At 39.2% G+C, this 23067-nt stretch overlaps 1 protein-coding gene across 1 annotated transcript; it reads right to left on the bottom strand.

The window, feature by feature from the left end:
• Positions 1-143: 143 nt before the first annotated feature.
• On the bottom strand, positions 144-21568 carry LOC141804278 (uncharacterized). The gene is given in 13 exon segments (XM_074688621.1): positions 144-245; positions 1544-1585; positions 1848-2019; positions 2456-2698; positions 4363-4544; positions 10095-10252; positions 10658-10865; positions 11403-11948; positions 16429-16521; positions 16881-16931; positions 17136-17307; positions 17403-17605; positions 20402-21568. Coding segments are annotated over 13 exon segments (3309 nt in total). The 5' UTR covers positions 21539-21568.
• Between the last annotated feature and the right edge of the window lie 1499 nt (positions 21569-23067).

The raw sequence follows: 23067 nt of genomic DNA, 5'->3' as shown, positions 1-23067 counted from the left end.
TCTACCACACAGTGTACCACCTTTTTTAGGTTCAGTGACTTGAAAACTGAAGGAAATATGGGCCATTGGTCCCTTTGTCGTTTTGCCAAGTCACACTGCGTCAGTGTTCATCCTCAGCTGGTTGCACGGATTATCACAACACGCTAACAAAGACCTTGATCAAATATTTTCACCAGACGTTTGATGTGGAAAAGTTTCTGCCGTAGCTCTTTGCAGTGCTTCTTTTTCGCTTGGTAGTCAGGTGTCTGCAAGAAAGAGGAAATTAGAAGTTGAATGCCCCGCACTGGTTAAATGACCAAGTGAACATCTGTCTTTGTCAAACATTGTTACTGACTCATTCTGTTTGTTTAACCACACAAAAAACAGGTGTAAAAATGATTATTTGTGGGTTTTATATTCAGTTATCTGTCAAACATTTCAGCTGACATTAAATAGAGAAAATGATAACTATCTAACATGTTCTCAACAGTTTATATATTATTTGAACATGACTGTGAGAGTTACCAAAGCTAATTGCATATTTCCCAGAATGTTGTTTTTTTACTATGATTTTTATATTAAAGGGGCTGTGAGGAGTTTGAAAGTGGTCTTGAAAAAGTCTCCCTTCCAGATACATGCCTGATCGTAATCCACACCTTAAAATGAGATTATCAGCTCCAATATTGCTGGTTACAGGTTATTTTAAATTGCTACTTCTTAGCTTCCAGGGCAGGTCGACCATGACCGGACTGATCTACGACACTTGAAGGTCTCTATGACAACACCACCCTGACTGACGAAGTCGTGTAGTCAGAAGAGATAAAACACAGAGATCTGTGTTTTTCTCTTCTGAAAATGATTTCTGTGACTAATTGTGTAGTGATGGTAGACACAGGAGCCTAATTGTAGGACAGAAAAAGGACAGAAGAGCAGAAGAAAGCTGAACAGGAGAGTGATACACTCCGAGCTAAAGGCTAATCAGCCTTAAGCTCGGAGTGTATCACTCTATAACACAGGAGCTAAACTGTTTGTGATAATGTTCATTCCAACCCACAGTCAGCAGTTATTCTGCAGTGGTCTGTTCAAACTTGAGAGTCTATCAATAAAATGAAGAGTGAGGTTACGTTAGCTCTGCTTGGTAGATGACTGGCAGGACATAGCTAACAACTATTTGCAAACATTACACATTACAGATATGTCTTAGAGCACCGGGCTGCCAGCTGAGCTAAATATAAACTGCTACTAAACTACTTAAAAACTGGCAGTGTTTACTTGTTGTCACGTTAGCCTACAAATACGTCAGAGTACCAGTAATGTTTCATTTCAAACCGCAGCACTAAGCAACTGCACTGATAAGTCCCTTACCTCAGCGCGTTGAATCCAGTAAAAAGTTGTCTTGAACAAAGTAAATTTGTTTTGATCTGATCTCCATTTAATTCCAAAACAAACACACACCTCACTAAAAGTAATTTACAACAGTGTGCAGAGACCCCGGGCCAGAAGGTGGCGAGGGAATGCAATTAAAACAGATCCTCCTCATATCCTCGGATTAATTTCCACTCACCCTTTTCAGGTCTTTGAGCCGGTTGTACTCATCTGCCACGCCCTGAAACAGATTTACAAATTCTCATTCTGAATTCTATTGGCTTTACAACATGAGAAACAATGAAGTGATCAGAGCACAAATCTGCATTAAGCCTTGGTGACTTCTTTGTGTTTCCATCGCGGTCACCCAGACTCACACTGAGGATTAACTAAGCTGATTGATATAATTAAAAGGCACAGCTATGACTCGCTATTCTCCTGGCAGCATGTCCAAAATATTTGCACCATGTGCTCTTGCCTCCTGTGTTTTTTCCCCTCTCTACCTGGTACTTTACGGAGCTGTCGTCCAACATGTCCAGCTCTCGGCTCAGCTTGTGCATCTGGTCACTGATGTCATCCATTTGGGCACAGAGGCTCTTGTAGCGGGCCAGATCTGAGTCAAACTCCATCTTGTACTGGCGGCGCTGCTCGTCTGAAGTTATCTCAGGATACAGCCTGGAGTGAGACATCAATTTAAAGCATACAATGATTATTAAATTGAAGAGCGAGGGGCTTAAAGAGAGCTTTTGGTCGTGTCGTATTAAATTAAACTGGTGGCCGACTTTCCTCAAAGACATTAGTGACGCTGCCTGGGGTTTTTGCTGTTTCAGCGTTTTCTTTTTTACAGTCAAAGAATAAATGAGTTCTGGGCAGTGCATATTTTTTGCATTAATTATGTTATTAATTAGAACGAGTTCAGCCTAAAGGCAGTGGCGCTTCCTCCCAGACTGATACTGTATTATAACAAATTCATATTTCTCCATTTTAATTTGGACACAACCAATAAAAACTTTTTTTTTCAATTTTTCTACTTATTTACTTTTTATAACCTTTTTTTTTGGTGTTCCTCCAAAAAAGTCTGACCCTCTTAATTTGTGTCCTCTCTGTATACCTGTACAGGAGGTCCGTGTGACTCCGCTCCAGCTCATTCCCTGTGTCTCCTGTAGTGTAACCAGTCTCATACTGGGACTCGACCCCCTCCCGAGCAGCTGGCCTGTGTTCCTGAACCTTGCTCACGTGATGAGGTGAAGGAGGAGGAGGAGGTTTTCTGACACTGTCGCTCTGCTCTGAGGAGCTGCTGGAGCAAACCCTCGCCCGGCTGTTCTGATACAGAGGCTCAGCACCTCGACTCTCACTGTCAGCAGAGACACAGAGGAAAAGAAAGACACAGGAATAAGAGGATTGATGATGTGTTGTATTTTTGTGAAGCTAAAAAACAAAATTCAGAGACGGTAGACATTTTTTTCCATTTCCTGTTTTCATGCTAAAACCAGAGCTGAGTGAGTCAAGGATTGTGTTTTCTAAGTCGACCCGCATCTGGAGTCCTCAAGTTATCATGTGTTTGAAAGAGTTGAATCTGAAAATGCAATATGTGAAACTATTAAAGGTAAATGGTAGATCCCAAGAAGCTTTTTATTTATAATTTTTTTTCTTCTACATCTGCAAAGCTCTATGTCCTGTATATGATATCATTTGATTGTGTACAAAATACTTTGTGATCTTTGTTTCTTTTTTAACTTGTGCTTTTAGTCTTAAGTTTTGTAAATGACCATTTTTTAACCTGAGGGTTCATGCCTCAAACCTGGTTGGCTTCACATCAATCACAGAGGTGTCCTTGCCCTATGGCTCACAATACTGCAAGATCAACTCAACTCTAAATGTGACCACAATTCACTAAATTAACACAGTCATACTGGGAAAAATGTTAAAGAAAAAACTAAGTAAGAAGAGACTTTTCATTTCGCCCCTAGGTGGCCACAAAGAAAGGGGGTAGCTACGCTGTTTTCACTTTTCCAAAAATAAAGCCACGTTAACTTCTTTTATTCCATGTGTTGTGTTGCAATAACTGCTGAAACAAACTGTTGTACAGGAGAATAAAATATTTATATTAAAATGTGAAGATTTTCCAGAAATCGAGTGTTGGTCTACTTTGATCAGTTGAGAACTGTGGATTTTTCAAAGGTTTCAGAGTTCTTTGAAGGTCCAGTTCAAACTAAAGTAGCACATAGACATAAGTCGTCCAGAAGCTGTAAACATGTAGAGCTGTAGACTATCCTTTCCAATCATAAATCTGATATCTCCTCTTTTGTTTTCCTCATTAATTCCCCTTTTTTCGTTCCTTCTTACATGTTTCTGTCTATCTTCTTCTTTTTCATCTTTTTCTTTGATTTTTCTGTTTGTTTATTTTCTTTGTTTTCTTGCTTTCTTTCCCTCTAGTTATCTTTCTTCCTTTCTCTGCATCTGAGGAACACAGCTAACCTCTGCATGAAATTGATTAGTTGCCTTGATATAGAAAAAAAGGTCCAAATTTGTATCTGTTTAAAAAAAAATCACCTTTTGAAACAAAAAAGTTTTAATTTTGAGACTTTCTGAGAAAAAGTCCATGCCTTGTTCCTCAGAATTTTTTTATATTAACTTAGTTTATTGACCACCACTGACAATCAGAACCAACAAACACAACTTGAAAGAAAAATCAGCAAACACTTTTTGTTGACCCACAAATCTGACAAATAATATTTTTATTAGTAATGGGAACAAGGAGTTTGTGCAACCTGGAATTTCTAAAAGTTTCATAACAGTTTTGGTTCAAATAACTTCAAAGTACTTCAGAACAATCTGTTTTTTTCTCAAAAAAAATGGTAATATGTATCACACATGATTTCTGACCTGCTTACAGTTAATAATGAAGGTGATGTGAGTGTTCTTTTTAAATCAAGGTTTGTGTTTTGTTTTGTTTTGTTTTGTTTTGTTTTGTTTTTCCAGCTTTCTCACTCAGGACTCACTCCTCTGCTCACACACTCGTTAGGAGCCATCGTCACTCACATGTTGCTTTTATAGTTGGCCTCACTGTGAACGCTGACCGTCCCGTTGCTGTAGGACACCACGCTGTTCTCTGCCCTCAGCTCAGGCGCTGTCGCTCTCTCTGATACGATCACAGTTGGTGCCTGCTGAGTGCTGCGTGCATCTCCAACATGGTTCACCTGAAATGATGTCAGAAGACAAATCAGCACGACTATGTTTGTTTGATAATGTGTCTTTTGAGACAGAACGTGTACAATCACCAAAAGCTCATGTGAAGTGTATGATGTACGATGCGTCAAGGATGATCTGGGTCTCAACTCGAATCCCCCCAAAATCAGTTTTCTGAGCTTTGTCAGACACAAAATACTACGTGTGTGTGTGTGTGTGTGTGTGTGTGGTAGCAGAGTGAAGTCAATGGAGAAAACATCTCTACTCTTCCATTTGTCTGAACTTTCAGGTGACACCCAGCAAAGCACCAGACTCTTTTCAGTTCCTGAATATAAACGTGCTCAATGAGGTTATCCGACTGAAAATATGAAAATGTAAGCGCCTGCAGCTACAGCATTGTTACAACACCTTTCAGCCACAGACATAAGAAAAAGAAAATTAACTGCAACATTAACACAATTTTAATGGCCGGAAGGAGACACTACCTCACAAGATAACCCGACTCTGAAACTGCATCACGTCTGGTATAATCCTCTGTCATACTGTTTAATACATAATTAATGACTTCCAGTCTTTGGCCTATTTCTGAGCCAGTGCAGCTCCACAGGAAGAGGATCCAGAGAGCGGATGAAGATGTCTGGAAAAAGCAGCCGGTGAAATGGATCTCATGACTGAGGAGACTGATGTTGATGCTGTGTGTGGTGACAGACCTGGAAAACTGCAGCGGGGTCAAATACACGGCTGAAGACCATTAGTCTGTGAAATACTAGTGTTACTCCTGAGACCAGAGGTGCCCAAATTCTTTACAGTGAACAGCCAAAAACGAATCACGGTGGAGGGTTTTTATTAGCTGTGTCAACGCAATATAACTTTAACAACATGGGACACAACATGCTCCTATGAAACCAAAATAATGCATTTTCCATCCAGGAATTGTAATAAAACTGGACACCTGCTTCAGACTTTTATCCCTAAAAATGACTACTTTATCTGCATTAATTTACAATATATATATATATATATATATATATATATATATATATATATATATATATATATATATATATATATATATATATATATATATATATATATATATATATATATACATATTTAAATAAATATAAATTTAAACGTGGGTATTTATGATGTTGACTGCATTCTGCCAAAAAGAAGTTAAACTAGGAAATGTGCTCTGAGATGAAGTGATGAGAGACCAAAGTATTTCTTGGCTATTTTTACTCAAGGAATCTCAAATAGATTAATCTAAAGTTATCCCAAGTTATAAGTCATCACTTAATTGTATTTATTTAGAGTTTTGTCTTATTAAGCATCAACTTTTTGTCTTATGTTTTTGATTTTTTTTATTAATTCATTTAAAGTGCATAGTTTGCTAAGAAAAATAACAATAACAAATACATTTGCAAAATTTCTTATTAGACATGCACCGATCAATCGGTGCAAATTTCCTTAATTTTGGGGGGATCTGTGATTGGCCCATCCTTACATATGAAACTGATCTTATATTCCTCTGGGAAGGTCTGACAGCCGTTGTTGCTTTTTGCTCTGAGAACTAAAACTCAGGACACTTCATTGGTTGTTTAAGTTAAAATACAAAGATTTTATTGTTTCACAGGTATTGTTCAATGATTTTCAATAAAATATAATTGGAACATTAAAGGTATATGCTGTCAGTTATAAAAAAAAAAAATTAAAATCAGTATCCACCCAAATTGGTATTGAAAGGTCAGGTTATTTAAAGATCAGTGATCGGTGATCAGCCAGACTTTTGTGATTGGTGCACCCCTAGTTCTCATTGGAGCTAATAAATAACGAGCTTGTGCCACATGAAGGAATGTCATAAAATATTTCCCATCGAGTGTTTTCTCTAGAACTTGTTTTTTAAGTTCATTTCTGGGCCTCAAAATGAAAGAGATGTAAAATATGGTTTCAAAAAACCCTTTAACCGTAAGTGTTTTTTTCTGTTGTCTTTCTTTCCTTTAACTCTTCTTTCCACCAATCATTTTACAATGCACCACAAAGTTGAAATATTTAACTCAGCTCTTTAAAACTGCAAAGCTTCATCAGTTTTATTGTTTCCTGATTCCTTGACTTAATGCTCGTCACACATGTTTACAAACACTAATCAGGCTTTTCTTTTGATTATAGTTTATCGTTAAGTGTCATTTTTTTCAGAGCTTGTATCTAATCTACTTATTACATATTTTTGTCTCCCATGTATCAGTCGTCCCAGCTTCAACAAAAATGTAGCGTCTAACACCAGGAGATGACTTCTTAGCCAGGAGTCTTATCTGCAGCAGTCCCTTCTCTCACTGAATCATTTAGCGCCACCGCACTCTGTAGGGATCCAGCAGAAAACATGGAAGCAACTCGACCCTTTTTATACATTATACATGCCACATACATTATACATGCCTCCACGCAAGGCAAGCATCTTCACTGCAACACAAGAGTGGGCCAGCGTCTCATGAAGTGTCTCGCACAGCAGTGATAGGACTTATGTGGGCCAAGGCCTCGCAGGATTAACTGAACGTATTCCCTTCATGTTATAATGAGATATGGTAGACATGATATATGCAGAAAACACTGGTACTCCAGTACATTAATCTCTGCTAAATACCTCATGAGCCGGCTGCTGAGGAGCACAAACAGAGCTACTGCTGATAACCATGAGACCAAGAGTCTGTAACACAGGATCTCAATCTGCTACTAGATTTAAAAAAAGCTCAAAAACAAGAAAAAAAGCAATTCAGTAATCAGCCCCTCAGTTAGCGTCTTGTAGATCCATGAGGAGTCTTAACCCGCTGAAAGTTTTAAAAAAAATGACAGAAAAAGAAAAAATAATTGCTTTATTTTGAAAGGCCACAGTCTTAAAATGTAAGGTCCTCCTGACGAGTTTCCACAAAAATATTTACACAAACCTGTTAAAAACAAAAGTAAAAAAATGGGGGGAACATTTTTCTTTTGGGAAACCTCAGACATCCACAGGAGGTCGCTCGACTTGCAAAATAAACAGACACAGTAATTTATCATTTTATTGTCTACGCACTGTGTGAGTCCTAAAGGTAAGTCACACAAGGTAACCCCCAATTTTTTTTAAGATGTAACAGAGACAACAGTCATGCTAGCAAACAGTGTTATTGCGTAAACAAAAGCTTTTTACGTAGCCTACATAATGACCTCAGGAAATAAGCCTGAGCTGTCAGATTTGGTTTCAGCACATTGAAAAAGCACAAAAACTTTCAAGTTGGTGCTTTTTTAACTTCGCAACATTTACTGAGTAAAGAGCAAAACTATAAAGTTAAAAAAAATGTAAATCTCATTTGTGACAGTTGATTTTATTTAAATCCAAAACATTATTTTCATCTGAGAAAAATCATTTTACACAGCTAGCTGTTTGCCAGGTGCTCTGGCTGGTTTCATCACGTCCAACAAATTGTGTAATTATTGACAATATGCTGCAGGAAGTGGGTGTAGAGGGAAACCTACTCAAACACATTAGAACTTAAAACCTTGCTCTTAACTGTTACATGATTTTCTTCTAAACATTATCCTGACCAGTTTCCTTTTTGAGGAAATCCTGTGAAGCTGCTCATCACTCAGGTTTTTATGGCTATAGGGCTGTGGTGCTTTTATCACTGGTCTGGTTAATGATCAGCCAGAGTGAAACCTGGGAGTGCCAAAGATAAACAACAGCACAATCTAACTCGACAGCAGGATGTGATGTGAGTGTCTGAAACCAAACAGTTCCAAGAAACGAGAAACTTAACAATGTGAGGGATTAGTTCAGAAATTTGTGCAGGCTCATAACTTGAAATGAAAGTGAGAAGTGGAGTCAGTACAGGTTTTGTGGATTTGTCTTAACTAATATTTTCTCTCATGGATTGGGGTTACACAAGGTGGTCATTTGTAAAATGTGTAAACCATAGGTGATGCCACGTTACACAAAGCAATTAGGGTTTTTTTTGAGAAAGTCCGATCCAGATTGAACGTTGGTTTCTGGGTTGGTTCTTCAGACACTTTCTCATTAAACACGCTAAGCTTAATGCTGTCTCATACAACCAGTGTGTCCAGGTATTTTTGAGAAGGGTGGCCCAGTTGAGACACTGAAGGATAGGTCAGGGTATGACTGCATACATATACTAACAACATTGAAGTAATACATAAATCCCCATCTCCAAGTGTTTTGTTCCCCTGGAGATTAGTCGTTTAGAGTTTGAACGACCTGCAAAGGAACATCAGCACCTCCAAATATCACACAGAAACTGACAAATCTCAAATCTCAACAGTCTTCGTTTCTGTAAAGAAACCCAACTTCTTAAATAAACTGAGGATGAAGTTGGGTTTTTCTTTTACACAAACAAAGGCTGTTTTTCATTTGATTTTTGTAATCAAATTAAGTAAAGAAATCTTTTATCTGTGCTTAGTTATGGTGATATTTTTCATATCTATGCAACCTCAGCTTCTTTGAAAGTGCTGGACTCCGTAAGTCAAGCTTTGCTGCGTTTAGTCTCAGGTTTACGGTATCGTAACCTTGCAGAGCAGACGGACCTGCCTGATTCAGTTTCTGAACTCCTGTAGGTCCATCTTGCCAGGCTCCAATGACCAACGATTTCACTCGGCTAAATTCTGACCGGCCCAATCAGGGAAGAGAGGCGGAGCTGTGGGAGAAGACGTAACGTCAGCAGACTTTCGTACTTGTCAGCGTTCCTTTGATTCTTAAGTCAAATTTATAAAAATGGAAGCTGTCGTCTCACGCATTTTTCACAGCTGTTTCTCGTGATTCAGTAGTTGTTCATCTATTGTTTCTCAGCAGTGGCACACATAAGCCACGCCATACCGTGGCTTGATGTGGATTGGTCCGTGGTGAGTGTGTTAATCAGAACGGTCTTCCAATCACCAGCTGCAGATTTTTTTAAAGTCCCACCTCTGAAAACAAATCGGAAGAGCTGCTACCCAGATGGACTAGTGAAATATTTCTGTGGCGGATATATGAAACTGTCCGTCTGGCGTGTCAGGTTAACGGTATCGCACACATCACTGTTTCTCTTATGAAATAGTAGGTTTGTATCCTTGACATGACAGTAGAATGGACCATTGGTGTGTCTTTCTGTATAAGGCTGTGCTAAATGATCTGCCATCTTATTTACACTCATTACTGACGCTTGAGGTTGTCACTGACCGTAACCTTCAGTCCCACGAACAGATGGTGTTTGTCGTTCCTCAGACTCCCTCTGTCTTTGGTCGAAGTGCTTTCAGTTTTTTTATTCTCCTTCATCCTGGTCTGAGCTGCAAGGTGATCTAAACCTGGATGATTCTTTTAGTCTGGATTATTTTAAAACTAGGATTAAGGATCATCCGAGGTCCACTCTTGTTTCACTGCTGAACGCGGCTAATTTACTGATTGATGTAATGTTTACTTGTTGGCTTTGTCTTCTCGCCATGTGAAACTTTTTTGTAAAGCTGTCTTGGTCAGGACTCTCTTGTGAAAGAGAATTTGTAAATTTGCTAAATAAAAAAAATGAAAATAAATCACTCACCCAGTCCTGTACATCCTGCCCCTCCGACAGTCCGCTACGAGGCTCGTCCCACAAGATGTTAGCTTTGCCGTGTCGCCAAATCTTGCTGCGGGTCTTGTAGGCGTAGTAGGCAGACAGAGACAGAGCCAGTACCACTATCAGACCCAGCACCAACGCCACTGCCTGAGGAAAGAAAGTGAATTATAGATCAGAAGAGAATGCAGGGTGATAAAAATCTAAAAATCTGTCATTGGGAGTTTTATTTAGGCCTTCAGTTGGCTTTGGAAAGTGGTCAGCAGACAGAGTGATCTCACAATCAAGACTGAGTCTGCACATAAGACACAGATGTATCATATTTACTGCCTGCATAGAGAAAAAAGATAACTGAGTCTTTGAAGAAGAACAGAGAGCTCTTGGTCGGTACTTAGTTAAAGTTTCTTTCACTCCCTTGTTGGTTCCTTTTAGATAAAAGTCAATGTGTGTGGAAACTTACAAGAAACTCCAGCTCAGGAATAACATATTACAATTTCCTTTTTATGTGTGACAACAACAAGATGTAAAAGAGAAGAGTCGAAACATTTGACTAGCCTCCTCGGGGTCCATGTAGCAGTAGTGTTGCAGGTACTGGTTGTACATGGGGAACCCCCCTGGAAAACCAGCCCCCACGCTGCCACTGAGGCTGGGGCTGCCCTGGATGTTCTGGCACATCATCAGCATGGGGTTATAGAGCATGCTCTGTGAGCTCTGAGACATGGGGTTCACCCCGATCACAAAAATGATGTCGATGATGCCCTGGAAGTCGAGAGAAGAAGGTTTAATTGGTCAATCCAAAAGTGACATGTGGTTATACTTTAAGTCTACACCTCTCTTAATTCCCTTCCTGTGCGATATGAATGAATAAAATAAACTATTCAGAAAAATTACTTTCTTACATTTCTATATAGGCATCATTGCAGACTGAAGGGAACTAGAAAGAGCTAAATCTGGGCTAGATTCACCTGGTTTACCTCTCATGTAACTCTCAAGCTAATAAAAGAATGAGCAGCTAACAAGTTAGGTGTATAGGCTAAAAAGATCTCTGCTTTTTTAGGCTCAAAATGATAATGGTGCAGGTCTTCAAACCTCAAAATCGTATTATCGTGTTAATTTTAGCTCAAATTTTAGGTCATTTTTAAAGATACTTTCAGGGACAAGTCACTTTTTACAAAGTATGTCACAGAGATGCTGGGATAGAATTTAAACCACATGTTGAGAGCACCGTTTTTCTGATGTTTTGGATAGTAAACAAGAGTTTTGACATTCACACACTTCATATTTGACAACACTCACCTGCAGCACAGCTAAGATGATATCACAGATAAACACAGCAAGGTAGAAACTACATCCCCTCATGATCCGTGACCGAGAAAAGCTCCCCACCAGGAAGCCCAGAGCAACCAGGAAGTTAATGGACGCCATTGAAATCATGGCAGCTTTTGCAGACTGTGGGGTCATGTAAGAGCTGCTATAACCATAACTACCTCCATAATATCCATACTCTGCGCCTGCAGCAGCTGCAGCCCCAAGGCCATAGCCCCCATACCCAAATCCATTCATGTCCCACACCAGGGTTGAAGCCACACAGGCGAAGATGAGGAAGCACATGAGCGCCGTGGCACCCTGGAAGACTTTGACCAATCCAGGAGGAGAGTACCAGCGGTAGAAGAGCTGCGGCTTCTCCTCCTGGTAATAGGATTCTTGAGGGGCATTGTAGGTGTAGGGGATGTACTGGCTCTGGGGTGAGTGGATGCTCCTTGGAGGGTAGAAGCTGTGGGAGTTGACGCTGTAAGGGGGGCTGTACATCGGGGGGGAATCGTAGCACTGAGGCTCATGCATCTTTGAGAGGAAACTGCAGCAAGATCACCTGGAGAGGAGAAGGAGAGAGGAAAACAAGATAAGGTTTGATGATGGTAAAAGAAAGTAAAGGCTGCAAAGTGATAGAGCACATGTAAAGTGTATTCATGTTTCATACATTGCAATCAGCAGCTTTTGTATGAAATAGAATAGAACAGAATAGAATTGAATTGAGTTGAATTGAATTGAATAGAATAGAAAATACTTTGTTTATCCCCGAGGGGAAATTCAGGAGTCACAGCAGCAATCAAGAAAACAAAAGTAAGAAAATGTACAGAAAGGGTCCATAAGAAAATAGATGATGACAGCTTGTCCATCATTGTCCAGTTCAGCCAGCCTCCACCTCCACTGGGTCCAGGACTGAGCTTCTTCAGCAGTCTGTTCAGTCTCTGTCTCCTGGATCCTGTCTGCTCACAGCAGGTGAAGCTCTTCCAATGTGGCGTTAATGTCTGGTGTTAGCTCTGTTAGCCATGTCTGTGAATAGCATGATGCTACACTTCCCCCTGGTATTTCCTCTGTTGTTGGGTTAGCACAGCTAGCTCGTTCATCTTATTGGAGATAGATCTTAAGTTTCCAATAACGATGGATGGAAGGACAGGTTGATGTCGTCACTTCTTAGCTCACACCTGAGAACCAGCACGTTGTCCTCACCTCCTTCTCCTCACCTCGTGGGGAAACATCAGGCCTTGCACCAGTTAGCACTGACATGCTACAGACTGCTAACAGCTGATTTCACATATAAACAATGCAGCCATGGTTACATGTAGGATCTCCAGACAAACACAGGAGAAAAGCAGTAAAAATATCACTGCAGACAAAACCAGTTTGGTGTCCATGACCAACAAATGAACCATACAAAGTAATGATCCACTCCAAATATAAAGATTACGAAAAAGAGACAAAAAATTACAAGAAACGGACAAAGAAGGGAGAGCTGCCACAACGGGCAGCCACAACTAACAGGGCAGTGTGTAGAAAATTTGGCGCTGATGTTGTCGCTATTCCCAGGTTGAAGTTACTTTGAGTAGTTAATCTAGATCAGGTTTCAAATCCTATCTGTACTTTTCAGGATTTACTCACATATCATGACTTTTTAATGCTGTTCTGGAAATCAGAACTCAAGCACTCAGTGAAAGAATTATTTTGCTTCATTTACAGTTGAAGAAAACACAAACTGCAGTACTCAATCTCATGCAATGTGAAAATGCTGTTATTGTTTATATGAGTCCTTCAAAGGCCTCAAAGCACACCAATTCCTAAAAAGACCAATAAAATATTATAAAATAACTAAAAATGTATGCTCCCGCTAATCTAGGATCTTTATTAGTTCCAATGTAATTAGGTCCATGCCCTTCTCTGCCCTTCATTCACCTCAACCAGGCCCTGAACCCTCACTAGCCGGTATCGCTGACCCACAATTCATCACTCCAGAGGAACTCAACCCATCAGGCTTCAATAATTCAGACAGACAGCAGGTTAGAGGCGAGCAGAGGCAGCCATGCAGGGTGTTTACTGCAGGAGAGAACCGCAGACGTGTGCCCTCCCTGAGCTGCACCCACTGTGTGTTACCTGAGTCCGGGTGGAGCTGCTGCGAGCTGTCAGTCCACTGAGAGAGAAGCTACAGAACAAGAGCAGCCAGGCGTGGAAAAGCTGTCCAATATTTTTGATCTATTAAAAAAGAGTTTTTAGATTTGCTCTCAGAATGGGAGAAAACAAGGGAAATCTGCTTTTCAGTTTTTTGTGTAACTATTTAGTCTCACATTCTCTCTATTTTTTCACGGCTGAATAAAAATTTCATTTAGAAAAACTTAAGAAAAAAGAGTCTGTCCTTCCTCTATCCTTCATCCAAGGCCTTTGACATGACCACTGAATTCGTTTAAGTCACTAACTTTCACTTTAAAGTCTCATTTAAACATTCACCAGACCATGTAATTCGACAGTGAAGTATGTAAAAGACTTGAATAAATTAAACAATAGTTTCAATACATAACACACTGTACTTACATGAATAAAAAACAGGCTCCCGAAGTTCACAGTCGTCAATTTAACACCGCCTTCCCACATTACAGCTAGCTTTATAGCTGACTGACTGTCGTAAACTTCGTCATTTAGTTTCGAAGCCTCTTCTTCTCGACTAATGAAACCTTCGGAGCAGTGCGGCTCACACTCGGGGCCCTCGCGGACGGATGTCTCCGCAGGTGCAGAGTTCATTCACCGTCCGTTACGGAGCACCCTCACGTGCTCAGAAACGGAGCCGTCTATAGGCTGCAGTCTACAAACTGAAAGTTTCAATTTAGGCTATTATCAATTCAAGCTACTTACACACAGGCAACAGTTGACATCAGGTGTTCAAATAGGTGTTGTTATTAAATGGTAATAACTAAAAGGTTTGTGAAAATGCAGCTATATAAATTATCTGGTTTTGATGTTGTTTTGGGGAAGGTTATGTAGAAAATCTCTTCACCTAAAAATGAACTAAAAAAACTAATTTTGGGCAAATTAAAACATTTATTACATATAGTTCTAGAAATAATTGCATGTGTTGAGTCAAAATCACTGAACAAATGTTTAAGATTTGCTCTGTCTTGACAATTTGGATTTAAATTGAAGAAGTTTGTAAATGTTGCTGTTCATCGTCATCTTTATTTTCTGTACAGTAGCCCATGCTTTGTGTGTGTATATTAGATATAATTTCTTCGTTTTATCATTATTATTTACAAAAAAAGTTTAAAAAAAAACAAAAACAAAACAAAACAAAACAAAACAAAAACTGCTAACTTTCAGGCTTTATATCTTCCCTCTGGTGGGTTTTCAGTAACTTTACATAAAACAGCTAAATATGTGTAAGCTAATCAACCATAGTCATTTACAACCATTATTTTGCCCTCAGTCTGAAAGGCTTGATTTTAACTACTGTCTCTTTAAACCCTTGCATTACTGAACTCAGCATTCTGGAAGCATCCTCCACTGTTGCCATACAACAAAATCGTGTTCCTATTTTTAGATTTACATTTTTAAAGAGATTAATGGTGATATAACAATTTGAAAAAAAAAAAAAGTACTGTTGATATTGTTGAATTCTCTTTGGACTTTATGGACAAGATTTTCAGAGCAGCCAGAGCTTACTTTGACACACTTACCTTGCAATTTATAACTTTGCCCATGTTATTTACTGATATCTGACATTTTAACTCAATGTTAACGTGTAAAATTTGAAAGAAGAAGAAGAAGAAGAAGAAGAAGAAGAAGAAGAAGAAGAAGAAGAAGAAAAGAAAATCCTACCCCACTAAATGGTACTGTGATTATGCAGCAGTTACGACAATAACACCCTGAGGGATTGTTAAAGTTGTTTTAACTGAATGATTCATTGATTTATTGAAAAGCTATTAGTCTGCAGGAAACATCAATGTCCTTAAAACTGCAGTTTATAAATGCCCTGTTTGTCAGGACAGCAGTTATCACTGTCTTCAGGATAGACGACACCATATGCAAAGGCAGAGAAGAAACAGCAGGTCTTAACAGACAGTGAGTGTGGAGATGGAGAGCAGCTGATTCAACAAGATTGTTAAGATAATCAGTCCTTGTTTAACAAAGAGATGTCAGTGTGTCACCCAAAACTCTTTAACTGAAACTTCTCAGACAAAAGGATATGGTCTAGGAAGAAGTTACATGTAAATTTATTTTTATCTACATCATGAGGAGCCCCTGAAGTCTTGTAGAAGGATAATTTTAACCTTGTGTGCTCAGCAAAATTATAATATCTTGTGAGCTTGACAAAGTTTTTTTTGTATGTATAGACAGTAACCAGTATTCATAAAAATTATACTCCATGTGCAATATTCTTGTGCAAACAGGATGATACAAATAATTGCGTCTGTTACATAATAACCTATTTATAAAAGGTGAAAGCCATACCTAGACATATACACCAGACTTCAGGAGCTTCATTCAACTTCAAATAGCTGTGACCTAGAGCCTGGACTGTGTTTCAGTAGAGACTGTTATAAAACTGAAAAATATATATTTTAATGCATTTTTTCCAAATACAAAATCAAGTAAGAAGCATTGTCAACTTTTTGATAAATGGAGCTTTTCAAAACATCCATGACATACGTTACATTCATTGCTTTGGTTTGGTGGGAAGTAAAATAAGCAGCTCATAGTGCAAATAAAAAGTTGTTAAGAAAACAGAATGATGATGTCACAACTCACTGGCAGAATTTACTAATGAAACAACTAAATTGATCAACAAGACGATAGAACCATAAAATGCAACATTACATATAATACGTACAATAAAACCAGTACAAAAGGAGTGTTGTAGTTCAGGTGTTAGAAAAAAAACAATTAAAAATCCTGATTTATGTCAACTCCAATCTCACATGTAATGAGACTTTCATATGTATGAAGAAAGAATTCTCTCTTCTTTTTTTTTTTTGGCTCTTTTCCACTCTTCTCATGCTTCCATGTCAAAGGTGTTGATTCTCTTTTTGATGTGGCTTAATTTGGCTTTTAAATAATCACAGCGCTCTTTTTTCTCCAGGAAAATTGGGTCCTGTTAAAACACAAAGGTAGAAGAATATTAAAATGATAACTTTCTGCAACCTAAAACACATGTACATGTCCTTTCTTCTCCATTCAGCCTAAATTTTTTTTCTCTGCTTCATGTTGTGTTGCCTGAATATTTTTGTAGTACAGCTGCGTAAAATGAGAATTTCCAGTTTGCCATGGTTTATGATGGGAGCAATATTATCTGCTTCAGTGGAGAGCTTTATTGAAGGGAGACAAATATTGCCTGGGTATTTACACATCAGTTAAGAATCTAACACATCTCAGGAATTAATTTCAATTTATTTATTATTTGTTAAAAAGGTATGACAGAAAAAGGACTTTCAAACAACCTCTGTCACTTACATTCTTCTTCTGCTGAAACGTAGTCAGAACAGCCTGAATCCTTTGCTGGTCCTAAGTGATAAAGAACCAAAAGGTAAAAATATGAGGTGAAACACCCCTCAGTTGGGATCACGTGCATCATGGCGAAAAAAGATCATCCAACATGTCAGTTAAATGTCTTTTTAACTCAAATTGCATCCCTGGAGTTTTACACAAAAAGGTTATTTGGTTCATAAAGGTCACAGAAAAATAAAAGTGAATATTCATCCCTCTCACCTCTTTGCTCTTGCCACCCCTGAGCAGTTTTTCCATCATGGCTTCCAGCTCTCTGAACTTATTGAGAGTGTTGCTGACGTCTCTGTAGAGGTCTTTGTATTCCAGATACTGGTCATTGAACACAGCTTTGTACTCCTCCCTTTCTTCCAAACTGCTGATCTCTGGATACCTCCTGTAGGGGTTGATTTTAGGGAGAGTTAACTTGAGGTAGTGACTTCAAACTGATCTAAAGTTTGTGACTGCTGTCATAAAGTCCTGTGTACTCACATGATATAGTCAGCGACAACATGCACTTTAGGGGTGTATTCAGACGCTGGTTCTCTGCTCAGAGTCAATGGTTTCTTTTGAACCTCTGGGTTGAACACTGACTGGCTAGTAATGTTTTTATCAAAAGAATAATCCACTTCATCCTTGAAAGATATGCGTTTTGTTTTCTGAAGAGTGAGTGGGATGGACTGGTGAAACTCTTCCTGGGGCTTAAGGAAAAAGAGGAAAGGTCGTCATTAGGGAGACAGTGACATATAAGAGTTGGTTTTAAAAATATTCTTTGAACTTGTCAACTAACATGTCGGATGCTTGTAAATCTCATTTTACAGTATAGCAGACTTCTAAAATCATATCCATTGTACATTTTTGTGCAATATCAGATTTTTATATGAGAAATAATGTCATGTACTCAGTGCCTTTCACCCTGGGACATATAATCCAACAAATTAGATTGTTTAATGTAGGCCTGTGTCATCATCACAAGGGGCTGTAACTACATGACAGCTGACTAAAATAAGACAGAGAAAAAACAGCTGGGGAGAAAATCTGCTCCAATCATGGATGAGCTGAACCTCGGAAGCAGCAATCTTTCTGCTGGTACATCAAATTTTTAGTGATTGCCTCTCACTATTTCTAGGTTGACATAAAATACATTAGCTGAGCAGGCTATCTCTCACGAACAGTTTGTGGCTTGATAACATCAACTGCATTTACAAGCAGTGATAGTCTTGCTAGACAAGTATCATACCAAAATATGTGCCTGTTTTGATTGTTTTCTACGCTCTGAATGCAGCTCCTGACATCTATACTTTATTCTCCCGTTATCTTAAATGTACATACTAAGAAATCAGCAGGTTTCTTTGGGCCATTTCTTCTTACTTTAGTAGATAATTCTTTGTTTTACTGCTGTACTGCTAGGGCTTTTGACTTCTGCCAAGTCTGATGATGTAAAAATAGGGTTATAGGAGTATATTTCAGACTGGTTGTGTAATGGCTAATTAGATGTATCCAAATAAAGGTAAAGAGGTTTAGATACCAGTGGGCACAGTCATATAGTTCACATCTGTGTGCAATCTCTCTCTCTCTAATTACAAATTCAAAACGCTAACCAGACAGATTATTATTATTATTATTATTATTATTGTAATTATTTTTATTATTATCATCTTTTTTGCAGGCTGTAACTGATATTGTCATCACAGCACAGATGTAGCTAAAACTCCAGTCCAACAGGCAACCCAACGAAGAGTCAAGGCCCAATGTCCCATTGATCTTGCCCTACTTATTTATTTTATATTGATGAACAATCCTGCAATATGAAGAAAAAAATAGGAATCTCTACTTTTTGGTCATATATCAACGAAAACATTAAAGAAAAAAAAAAAGTCGCGAAGTAGGAGTGACCCGACTGATGGTGACCTATGAACTTTCAGGCTTGTCCAGAACGGGTGGAGCATACCAATACCAGTTATCAGATGGCTTAGTTTGTGGGTTTGGTTGAAGCCACTACGCGTTCGGTATTATTTAATTTAATGACAGTAAAGTAACTGTAGTTCGTCTTGTCGAGGGAGAAGATTTTCTTTTCCTTAACGAGGAAGCTTTGATGTTTTCATGCGAACTGCTAATCCAGCAGTGACGATGCTAACTTGGAAAATGTAATGCAAAACAAAGGACAGAGAAGAAAGAGGAGCAGGAACGACAAAGAGGATGGAGACGAGGACATTTAGGAGCTGAGAGAAAATTGTGAGTAAACGTACTGAAAGGCTACCACTGACTGTTTAGCCGTTTGGCTAGCGTTAGCCACGAGGACAGCTGGCAGCTAGCTCGTTCTCAGAAATTGTGTGACGTCAGAGGTTATCTGCTTTACTTTGGATGACTGCAGATCCATCGCGGCAGTTTAGGGTCCGCAGCTTTTGGACCCGCATGCTACCCACCGAGTAACGCATTTTTAAGACTACCGGCATTCTGAGTGGGTAACGTTCCCGTAAAAGTGTCCCGCTGAAACTTTAAGTATCCTTATCCCAGTGTTGCAACTCAATAAAGGTCCCAGAATTACGGTCCTAAAACTCCAGTGTTAGGTTCTGCAGATAAACACCATTGGTTTACAAGTTTAGGGTGTAACCATTACCTGTATGTCATTTTAATCAGAGGTATCAGAAGTGATATCATGTTAGCATTGCTTTCAGATGATTTTTTTCTTCATAATTCAACATCTGTACAGTACAATGCAACTTTTGAAACTCATTAGTGTTAGACTGTCAATGCCTTGTCTGTAGACATGTACTACATTACAATACCTGCATATGCAGAAACAGACCAATAATTCCCATTAGCATTTAACTTATTTCTCAGATATACTAACTTCAGGTATGAAAATGCAGACTAAGATATGTGTAATGTATACTGTCTCAAGCAACTGTAAATTCATTGCATTAGACCGGTTTTAGGGCAGTTGTGTGCTAATTTGGCAATGGTTAAAACTTTCCTCTTGGTAATGTTTGAGCTATCACATGTACTGTACTTACTGCAAACAGACAAAAAAGGGAGTGATTTCCACACTTGGTTTGCTACATACTTATCAGGCCTCATGTTTGACTCTTTGGAAGAGAGCAGGAGAGAGAAAGATTTAGGGAGTGAAAGAGAAATAGAGTGTCTGTGGCAAAGCAGCTTTGGCCAAGTGAAAGTAGCTACAAAGGGAGACTTCCACTATAAACCAGTTGTAAACATCTTACAAGGACTTTTCAGCACTAAGGACATGGTAAAGTTCAGGACATTTTCCTTACGCTGATTTGATAAAACTAAGACCTGTTTTTCCTAAATGAGAAATATTCTTGTCCAGGTTAAAGTTTAGCAGATATAAGCTTTTGAGCTATTTTAAATTACCTTTGAGGAACTTCTTCCCAAATTTTGGTACACTTGGTTGACTTTGTGGTCAAAATGAGGCACCAGCATAAATGTCATCATATAAAAGAGCTTTTAGTTTCCTTGATGAAATTTACCTGGCTTTCGAAATACTCCCTCTCCCTTCTTGTGGCCTCATGCCTCCACATCTTCAGACACACCAGGAAACTCCCCAGATACATGGCCATGTTGATGAAGATGAAGGCAGTCCCTGCCATCTGGCCCCCGTCAACCCGACACAGATTGGCCAGGATGGGGTTAACACCTATCGACATGTAGCACAGCCCTCCGCGGCTCAAGTCGTTCAGGTAAACAATCCCCGCCGCCATGTAGAGTAGAAACATGGTAATGTTGATGAAGGCCTCCGTCAGCGGCCACCAGGGAGCGTCGAGGAGGATGGTGCGATAATACATGGTCATTCCCATCACTAGGAGGATGAGAGTTATAATCCAGGAGAGTCCAGCTACTGCCAGTATGAAAGGGGTCATTGGTCCTGTGTAGCTGTACCCAGACAGGCCATAGCCATTGTTATATGCACCGTTATAGTGTCCATAGGTATTGGACCACTCGCTGTCTTTGTGAATGTAGGAGATGACACAAGCAAACACCATGCCTCCAAAAAGAAGCTGGAGTCCAGCAAGGAGTCTAAGCAGCCCAGGCCAGGACTTTAAATAAGAGTACTTTTGGTTGTAGACCTCCAGTTTTTCAGCGTAGTACTCTGCAGGGTGGATGCTGGTTAGAAGGGATTCCTCTCGAAGGCTCTGATTGAACAGATCATCAGAGGGACTCTCCCTGAGCAAAGGCTTATGGGAGTTCTGGCTTGAGCTGCCTTGAGACTCAGCCCAGTTTCTACGTCCTACCAGTGGGCTTACTGGAGGACTCACCCTGGTCCCATTAGGGAGGATCTTGATCCCTCTTGAGTTCCCTTCAGAGCCATTTAAACTTTCACTCTCTGGTGCTCCTCTGGGACTGTTACGCCCCCATGGCTGAGGGAGGAGGGACTTCAGCCTGTCCCTTATGCTCCCTTTTTTCTCTTTCTCTGCATTAGGTGAAGTGGCAGAGTTAGCGCCATCAATATCATCATCATCATCCTCATCTGAGTTATTATCCGGTGTGGGTGTGTGAGTCACCCACATAGGTACTGGTTGATCACTGATGGAGTTCCTCTTGCTGGAGGAGGACCCGACCACGCTGTCAGGCTCTTCACTCTTGAGTGTCTTTCTCCAGCTTTTCATGCTGCAGGATGATTGTGGTGATTCATTAAGAAATTGGTAATTACACAGTCTCTGTTTTGTGTAGAGAAGGAGAAACTGTGGGGGGTAAACAAACAATTATTAGCTATGTATCAAAAGCATAACCAGTGTTTAAAGTTGTTTTCGAAGCTTTCTCATTGAAGACAGGTAACGATTGAGAGTTGAAACATGGTCAATATGTGATAGTAATATCAAAACCATAAAAATTAGCTTCAGGGGACTAAAACACACCTTAAAGGTTCAGCAAGTGGAAGAGTGTGGTCACAGTTATTTGATGGCTTGTACCTTAATAAATTTTATCTTGGCATAAACACAGATTTAATGTGGATTAAGTTGGGTTTTGATGAAAAAAAAAACAAAACAGGGAGAGTTATGTCTTGTCATGCTCGGTATAATGTATCCATTAGGGATGCACCATATTGGATTTTTGCCAATATCTGATATGCCGACCTCAACCCCTTTTGGCCGATACCGATAACCACAGGTTTGTTTGTTTTTTTCACTGTAAAGAAAGCTCAGTCTATCCTGTACTGGAATTTATATGTTACTCTTATTGTGACGGTCTTATTTGTTTAAGAAACACACATAAAACAAGACAAAAAAACATTTGATTTTACCATAAATAAGAAATGTATTATTTTTTCAAATTCAAGACATTCAGTATTGAAATACAGAAAAATAATTTCTTTAGATCACATGAACTTTAAATGTACAATGTCTATTTAAACATAACCAAGTTGCATTTGATTATTTTAAAGCTACTGTAACAACCTGGTGACAGACACAGAGCTCTGCAGTGCAAATAAATGAAGTGCTACATTTTATTTAAGGAGCTTATTTTTCAGATGGAAAATAGTAATAATCCTAACTGAATAGCACCTTATCGGCTGTATCTATCGGCAGAAATTTTCATATCTGCCGATACCGATAAATGTATTTTTAAGCTTTTATCAGCCGATACCGATATTGTGCCGATAATATCGTGCATCCCTAGTATCCATATCATTCATAGACTGTATATAGAGTGGACAGCGTGGTTCCGCCATTTATCATTGTACGGTTTTGAAGCCAAAATACCCCCGTCACAGGCGCCAGTTTCCAGTGTAAATAAATCTGTGAGTTGTACTTTGAAAACATGCAGTTCAAACATATGACTTCATTGATTATCACTGCTTAGACTGCTTCTAGACTTCTTACATTTACTACATTTACTTGGACATTATAAAAAATTACAATAAAAGTTGGTATATTGTTAATTGTAATCCAAGTGGCTGCTTGATGTTCTTATTGAAAAGAAAGTAGTGAAGTGACTTTAGGAAAAGTACAGATTCCTCAAACAAAGCTGGATTCTGCATCAAAAATGTAGCACTCACTCTGCTATAGTACAGAGAGGGAACAGTACAGTTAGCTTCCTCCTTTATCTTTACAGGGCTGTACGATTGCCTAACTAATAACAGAGAGGGTTAAGCTGTGAAGAACAAGCTGCTACAACCGTTCCAGTGAGAGCATAG

The sequence above is a fragment of the Halichoeres trimaculatus genome, unplaced genomic scaffold (assembly GCF_033239565.1).
Source record: "Halichoeres trimaculatus isolate MK-OKI-2021-1 unplaced genomic scaffold, fHalTri1.1 fHalTri1_scaffold_15, whole genome shotgun sequence".
NCBI lineage: Eukaryota > Metazoa > Chordata > Actinopteri > Labriformes > Labridae > Halichoeres > Halichoeres trimaculatus.
Note: the sequence above shows the minus strand (reverse complement) of the source record. Positions and strands in the feature narration are given on the sequence as shown.